The 8555-nt window shown below is 44.3% G+C and overlaps 1 protein-coding gene across 1 annotated transcript; it reads right to left on the bottom strand.

The window, feature by feature from the left end:
* Positions 1–7840: 7840 nt before the first annotated feature.
* On the bottom strand, positions 7841–8555 carry LOC120457869. The gene is made up of 2 exons (XM_039645394.1): positions 8469–8555; positions 7841–8417 (listed from the first exon to the last, which is right to left on the bottom strand). Exon 2 carries the CDS (start codon positions 8263–8265, stop codon positions 7846–7848), a length of 420 nt encoding a protein of 139 aa, XP_039501328.1. The 5' UTR covers positions 8266–8417; positions 8469–8555; the 3' UTR covers positions 7841–7845.

The raw sequence follows: 8555 nt of genomic DNA, 5'->3' as shown, positions 1-8555 counted from the left end.
AACCGATTGATCGGATTGCACCGATTCTTTTTTAGCTGCCGATCTAAGCAACATTTGAGGGTTTGCTGCGATCGTCAACTGATCAGCTGTGGAGTCCTGTTGATCACTTGCCGAAGGTTGCGGGGCATTCCCCTTAGGCAGCCTACCACCAGCGGCTTTCTTGCGCTTTGGAGATTCTTCTAATAGTTTGAGGCTATTAAATTGTGAATCAAGCGCAGAAAGAAGATCATCAGCTCGACGAAAACTATCTCTAGCCACGCCAAAACTGCTGATCAGTCCTTTCAAGCCACCTTTAGTTTGGCGCATAAAGAGCTGTATTTCATTCGCAACTCATCCGCACCATTCTATCACATAGCCAACATTTCATTTTTGACTGCTCAGGCTTTATTACCTGACGGCATTTGTTATGGAAGCAGACAACATTGGTTTCCATGTTTAATTGGGTTTTGACCACTGTACCAAAAGACAAAATCAGAAAATGTACCGCAAGAGCGCAGTCTGCACTTTAGGATTTTGTGTGGGAGAGCGAGAGAGCGGGTGCACCGTGCAGTTAAGTACAAAAACAACACCAAACAGTACTACGAACAACGCACGAAAGAGAGAGTAAACAAAACGCAGACAGAAAGAAAACAGATTGAATTAATTTATTAAAATAATGCACTTATCACAAAAGATTCACTCGCGAAGCGAACGGAACTTTAACTAGTACGGATTACGAAATTTAATTATTAAAGAATTTGTTAAATTCCACCGCTGGATTTAGCAAAACAAAAATAAATTCGGAGCGCAGAAAAAAAACACGACCGTTCGCTTTGAAGCTATGGGTATAACTTGGCATAAATGGCCTCCTCGTGAATCGTCCGGAAGGTTGCTACCACCGACGTATTGTAAGAAAGATCCTCATTAGAATCAGGAAAAGCTTTTTTCCTGTTCCCGAGCATTTTCAAAAATGCACCCTTATTTAAGGGCGGTGCGTCCGAGCAATCTACGTTGGTAAAGTTGACATCGGAGCAAGTGTGAAAGTCAATCTGTTCTGCTTCGGAGGCCCATTTGAGCTGGCCGGAAGCTAGGCAAAGCGACGCGCCGGCCTGTTTTAACAGATCTAGGCCAATGATCGCGTCAAAGGAGGTCAAATCTGGTAGTAAGAAAAATGTAGCTTTTATGTTAAAAATAGACTCAAAACATTTTTTCGTGATTGTAGTCACACCATGAATCGAATGGATTGCAAATGCGGACTCCACCGGGTGGATGCTTTTCAACCCATTAAATGGTCGGATGAAATTTTTTTACGCGCCCGTGTCAACCAGCAGTTTCATGTCGATCCCCGCTAATGGCATCCGAGTCATACTCCAGGATGGCATCATCGTCGACTTTAAGTGCTGCACTGGAGGCTGCGGAAGCATAAGCCTTGTTCGAATCATCCGAGGCCTGGACCATATGGTTGACCCTTTGCCTTTTAGGCAGGACCGAGCGGCCAGACGCGGCCGGCTTTGATTTCGGGTAAGCCGGGGCGTGAGATGGCTGCATCCTGGACAATAACGGGTCAATGTCCATGGGTTCCGGCGTGTTCCCTCGAGCCATTCGGTCGCTACGTGGAGCGGAGTGCACCTGTGCTCTATGCTGCTTAGTAAAGTGCGGGTTCTTCCCGGCACTTCCCTGCGAGGGGGGCTTCTGGGGCTCCTGCACATTGGGATATTGCCTACGGTCCCTATTCTCTTGGCTTTGTGCAAACGAAGTTGCGAAGGTGTCCCGCTAGTGGTTGGACTCCACTTCATGCGCCAAGGCGAGTGCTGACGGCATGTCTTTCGGCTTTGCCGCAAATAGCACATCCGTGAGGTTACGCCTGAGTCCCGAGACGAAAACTCTCAAAGCGTCATCCCGGAACTTCTCACATAGAACCGCTGCTGTCGACGCTTCGTAGGACATGGTTGCCTTGTTGGTGAGCAAGGTGAGTTTTAACCTCGTCATAATACTGAAGGAGTGTCAGTCTTCCCTGTCTGAGGGTGCCTAGCTCTTGCACGATAACGTGTATCGGGCGTTTGCCGCTGTATGTCGCGAACTATCCTCATATTTTCTGAACATATGGTAAGCGGCATTTGCCGGTTGCCGCCAGGAGACGTATGTCTGCACAGGGGCAGTCTGCATAGCCACGACCTGGCCGGCAAGTTCCTCAATTATTTTACGCAAGTCAGCCTCCCTGCGTTGACTTTCTAAGGCTTGTTCTTGAAACCCCCTTATGATAGCTTCAATCTGTTCTGTTTCTAGAAATAAATGCGTTAGCTGGGATACTTTTACGTACAGAGTTTTCTATAGAATCGTCGCCTTCGGACTCTGAGTCGCTAGCGTATGGTTTCGAATTCCTATACTGTCGGGGCTGAGGGGCTTGCATACGCTAAGCCAAACAAATATATAAATGACAAACAAATCGTGACAGAAGAGACAAAGAGATATATAAAAGGCAAAAAATTGCTACAGCAATGCATGCGCTGCTGTATCGGGTGTCGGGGCAGCGATAAGAAGGCCCGAGACGGCTGTGGGGCTAGTGCAGAGAATTCAAGTTCAAGTGAAACGACAGTGTTCAGACATATGCAAAAGTGGAACGAAATGCACACAATAGAATATTACAGTGTACAAGTAACACACTAGGGTGGAATAATATAAACCGCACAGTCAATCCAAATTTAAAATTCAATATTTAAATTTCATTACAGTAACATAAATTTAATTCACAACACCTATAGACTTTTGAATTGTTATGGAAATGCAGATTATCTTATTATTTTTATGTAAACGCACAAATATTTTAAATATTTAAAACTCTATGTAAATGCAGCTGGGAGTTTGAAACAGGAGCTCACTTACATAATTTGTGTGTAGTTTTGTTGGTTAGTAATCCTTTAGTTGGGTGCCAATTAATTAAATGTGTAAGTGCAGCATGGGAAAGTCCCTCGCTGCAGTCACGTGTTTTAAGGCCGGCTGGACGGGGCGGTTGTCACCGAATAACGGCCGGTTGGCCGATGCTTGTGGTTACGAAAGCTGGCTGTATTTAGCCAACTATTCAATCCTCTAGGTATCCCTCGCAGAGTGCGGGGAGGGCGAATCCAATTGGAGATTTATGGAGATTATGATGGCTTCTGGCCTAGGGACTCAAAAAGCGGTAATAATAAAATTCTAACGGCGGATCGCCGGAGTCGTCACTATATCAATATGTGCTCTTTATTCAATGATTCTTCAGAACGAACTGCTTAAAAGCTAACAAAGGAAAATCATCTTAGCGGCCTCTGCCAATGTGCAGAGCTTCTGCCGGCTATGTATGAGCTTCCGTCCAAATGCTTGGTCAGCAATTTGGCCGGTGCTGGAGTGCGGACGATCAGTCCGGTTAACTCAGTTAACTTATTTAATAATATGCGACATTTTTATACCCGTTACTCGTAGAGTAACGCCCAAAGCTGCCACGCCCACACTTTTGAAAAATGTTTTGATATATTTTTATTTTTGTATTGTTGTCTTGTTGATTTTTATCGATTTACCCAAAAAATTTTTGCCACGCCCACAAGCCGCCATTTTTGTATTAGTCTTGTTGATTTTTATCGATTTACCCAACAAATTTTTGCCACGCCCACAAGCCGCTAAAAACTGTCAGTATGGAAATTTATCCTTTGCACTTCCACCAGATGAGTAACGGGTATCAGATAGTCGGGGAACTCGACTATAGCGTCTCCCTTGTTCTCCCTACATTTCTTTTCCCTGTATCTTTTACATCTCCAAATCGCACCTCAATAAAATTCGGGTCCTCCAGGCAAAAACGCTCAGGAAGAACACGGGCGCTCCTTGGTACATGAGGAAGAGAGATATCGAACGCGATCTGAAGGTGACAAAAATCGGAGACAGGATCCAGGAGCTAGCGAGGAAATATAACGATAGGCTAGAAGCTCATCCAAATAGCCAAGCGAGGCGACTAAGCATCGCAGCCCAAAATCGGACAAAAAGAAGACTAAAACGCCACCACCACCAAGACCTAATTAACCGGGATTTGACTTAAAAGTTCTACATGTAAATCCTCTCAATTCTTATTTTTATTCGTTATATTCATCCATTTACTTTAAAAACTACCCAATCTCTGTAATCTTTGTAAACATCTTAGATATTAAGTAAAAATCGTTTAAAGTATTTCAGATTAGATTAAGTTGTCCTATAAGGGTATTAGTACGCTAATCCAAATAAACAATTTCGTTCGGTGAAAAAAAAAAAAAACTTGTACATCTACCAGCGCTTCTACAGTTGTTTGTATGCAAATTCTATGATTTCAGAGCTAACTGTAAGCGTGCCTTTTGTTTTTATCTGTCTTTTCTTTATATGAAAAGCGAAAAATGCATTTGGAGATTCCTTGCAGAAAATATTTGCATTGCAGCACGCGCATCACAATATTGTTTCGATATTAAGTGGAGCTTTTGAAATTAGTAACTTACTTTTATAACTAATTATAATTTTAAACTTCGATTAGGATGTTTCTACTGATGAAGAAAGTAGTGATGAGATGGAAGACATTTCTCCGATACTGGAGAAGAATTTAGAAGGAAGAAAGAAAGGGAGAAAGTATTGAGATGGGCCTTCTGGAAAATACAGCAATTGAAGTATGTGAGCATATGTAAGGCAAACAGATATAGTTTGGATAAGCACGGTATTTAACTTAAATGTACTGATGAGGAAATCAAACGCTACATTGGCATTTTATTGTACTTGGGTATTTTAAAACTACCGCAATTCAAAATGGCATGGTCAAGAAATTAAAGCTTACCGCAATAAATGATTCAATGCCGCGTGAGAGGTTTAACAAAATAAAACAATGCTTATTAATTAATTAAAGAAAAGGTGATTCCAAGTGATAAACTCTACAAGATCCGCCCTTTGCTTAGAATTCTCAAAGAATACTTTGGAAAACTACCGCAGGAAGAACATCAAAGTGTCGATGAGCAAATAATTGCATTCAAATGTACGTTTTTAATTTTTTTAAAAATTGGTTTTTTTTTTTATTAATTTTTTTTCCAGGTCGATCCACGTTTCAGCAATATAATCCAGCTAAACCTCACAAATGGGGTCTTAAAATGTGGGCTGGACTGGATTAGTTTATGACTTTACTTTATTTGTTGGAAAAGCCACTTGTCCTTCTTATAGCTTGGGAATATCTTCTGATGTTGTCTTATATTTGGCAAAAAGTTTTCCCAAAGAAAACAATTTTACACTATATTTTAATAATTGGTTTACGTCAGTAAGCCTTCTGATTACGTTGAAGAAAATATAATCTTTGCAAAAGATACTGAACGTATAATTCGCTTAAGAAATTGCCAACTGCTCTCAGATGCGTAATTAAAAAAGCGCGGAAGGGGGTCTTTTGATATGAAATCTTGTGTGTGTAAAATGGTTTGACAATAAGCATGTTCAATTAATATCTTCTTGTTGGGGCTGGGAACATCCGCTACAAATGCTTGGCGGCTATATAGAAAAAAATTAAATTTGCTAAACCCAAAGCAAAAACATAATTCGACCCGGGTCCCAGAGGAGAAAACGGGAGAATGATACAGTAATTGGGTCTTCATTCGTAAGTAAGCAATGTGTTCACAGTCGCTTCACGGTGGCTGCAGTCCTCGTGGCGAGATCGGCGGCTGGTTTGTTCGGGCGCGTCTGGTCTCGTCCTGGGAGGCTGTACAGCTCTACGAGGGATACGGGTTGATGCCGGACTCCCGAGATGGCAGATCAATGGTCGTCGGGTCACGCAGACGCGAATTCCTCCACTGCCTGTGAACGGGAAATAATGGGGAGAGACCGTCCGGGTCTACCAGTTAACAGTGTGAGAGGTCGGTCAGGCCTACTACAGATGAGAACAGTTTAGAGGCCGTCTAGGTCTGCTAACGATGCGAACAGCTTAGAGGCCGGTGAGGTCTGTAAATTATGAGACGAGTTTAGAGGCCGATTAGGTCTGCTAATGATGAGAAGAGTTTAGAGGCCGATTCGGTCTGCTAAGTATGAGAAGAGTTTAGAGGCCGATTAGGTATGCTAATGGTGAGAAGAGTTTAGAGACCAAATAGGTCTTCAAATGGTGAGAAGAGTTTAGAGGCCGATTAGGTCTGCTAAGTATGAGAAGAGTTTGGAGGCCGATTAGGTCTGCTAGTTATACACGCGGGCCGGTCAAGCGAGCCGGAGAATGAGACGTAATACGCCAAGACTACTATGGTTAGTTAGTTACCACGTAGTTGCCCGCCTCCTATGGCCCTGTTGGCTCCTTACCGCTGGTCCTGCTCCGTTCCTGCTAGTTCCTCCTGGAGGTCTTGTCGTCGATCGCCGGCCGAACTGAATGCCCTCCGGAGGGTTGGGGTGCGCCTTATATAGTGGTTTGGGCGGAGGGTAGTGTGCCCACATTTCCCAACGGACTTTAGGCTGCATTAGTGTGCCAGAGTGACCCTTTGCGCATGATCTTGGCGAGCGCGCATTGTGTTTGAATTTATTTCATTTTCGGTATGTCTTAGTGGCGTTTTTGCTGCTCTGCGGCGTCCTTCATGTGTGCCGTTGCCTGTCTTCGTATATCTTTCAGTGTCCTCCACCTCGCTTCTACGTTTTCTGCCCTCATTCCAGAGCCCCGCGTTATCGTATCGAATAGCGCAATTGAAAGTCTAAGCTCCCTACCGAACACGAGTTGTGCAAGACTGTATTTCGTCGATTCTGAGGCGCTGCTTTTGTATGCCAACATTAGTTCTGGCACCTGTTCGTCCCATGTAGTTTGTTCTTCTCCCGAAAGCTGCGCAATCATAATTTTTACCGTTCTGTTTGTCCGTTCTGTTGGATTCTCCTGGGGTGTACATGGCGCCTTGAACTGTTGTTGGATGCCGCATTTTTCCACGGCCTTTCTGATTTTACGCCCTGTGAACTGTACCCCGTTGTCTAAGATCAGAATTTTTGGTGCTCCAATCCTCTATATCACCCGTTCCCGAAAGACGCGTAGGAAGACGAGTGTTATGGTTTTCCGCGAGCACCTGGTGTATTTCTTCCTCCTTTACACATAACTTCCAAGGTTGTTGGTCTCCTCGGTTCACGTTAAGTTTGTAGAGTCTTCCATCCTCTATCGGGAACTCCTCGTTGTTTTCGTTATTTCTCACCTCCATGTATTTCTGTTTCCACCAGTTCTTTGTCCCAATTGTCTTCAACTGGGGATTGGGGATCCTGGACAGCGCATCCGCTACTGCGTTAAATTTTCCCTTCCTGTACTGCACCTCAAATTGGAATGGCTGCAGTCCGAGTGCCCATCGTGCCACTCTTCCTGAGGGACTTTATATCGAATTCAACCACTTTAGAGCCATGTGGTCTGTCACTACTATGAACCTATAGCCTTCCAAGTACATCTTGTACTTGTTTATCCCCCAATATATCGCCACTCTTTCTCTGTTACGCTGTAGTTCCGTTCCACCCGGCTCAGTTTCCTGCTTGCATAGGATATCACATGTTCTCCGCCTGCCCCGTCCTGTGCCAACACCGCTCCTATTCCCAGATCGCTGTCATCGGTCTGGACCTTAAACTGACGTGTAAAGTCTGGACATGCCAGCACAGGTGCGATCGTCAGGCTCTCCTTCACGATGGTGAAGGATGCTTAGTGTTCCGGATTCCATTCGAATTTCTTTCCTTTTCTAGTCAGATTCTGGAGTGCCACGGTCTTCTCCGTAAAGTTTGGTATGTACCGTCTGTACCACGACGCCATTCCCAGAAAGCTATGTACCTTCTTTGTTGAAGATGGAGTCGGTATATCCTGAATCGCTGATACCTTCTCTGGGTCTCTTCCGATTCCCCGATCGCTCACTACGTCCCCAAGGTATTTGAATTCCTTTTGGAAGAAGTGACATTTATCCGGGTTGATCCGCAAGTTGGCCCGTTGCAATCTCTTGAAGACTTCCTCCAGTTTTTCCAAGTGCTCCTTCTTATCCCGCCCGATAACGACGATATCGTCCAAGTATGCGAAAGCGAACGGTTCCATTTCGGGTCCGATGATTGTGTCCAGTTCTCTCTGAAATGTAGCCGGTGCTGTAGCTGAAAAAGACCCCGTCCGATACCGTGAAGGCTGTGTACTGCCGACTGTCCTTGTACATGGGAATCTGCCAATATCCTGACTTCATGTCGATCGTGCTTATGAACTTTGCCTCCCTTAGCTGGTCCAGGATATAGTTCATTTTCGGCGTCCTTTTCCGTTTCATCGTTCAACAACCGGTAGTCTATGCACATCCTCCAATCGTTGTTCTTCTTCCTCACCAGTACCACCGGTGCCCTATACGGACTTCGGGACGGTTCTGTGAGCCCCAACGCTAGTAGTTCATCTACCTGGTCGTTGATGATCGCCTGTTGCTTCGGATTCCTTTGTTTGATCGGCTTTTCGTCTTTTAAGTATAATATTAATATATTAATATTACTATTAATATTACTCACACCTTCATTCCTTCGAATACTTGTCTGAGTGTCTCCAGGAATGTTTGTACTACTCCATCCGTAGGTTCTTCCATCTCCTCGTCGGACGG

The sequence above is a fragment of the Drosophila santomea genome, unplaced genomic scaffold (assembly GCF_016746245.2).
Source record: "Drosophila santomea strain STO CAGO 1482 unplaced genomic scaffold, Prin_Dsan_1.1 Segkk85_quiver_pilon_scaf, whole genome shotgun sequence".
In the NCBI taxonomy this organism is placed as follows: Eukaryota; Metazoa; Arthropoda; class Insecta; order Diptera; family Drosophilidae; genus Drosophila; species Drosophila santomea.
Note: the sequence above shows the minus strand (reverse complement) of the source record. Positions and strands in the feature narration are given on the sequence as shown.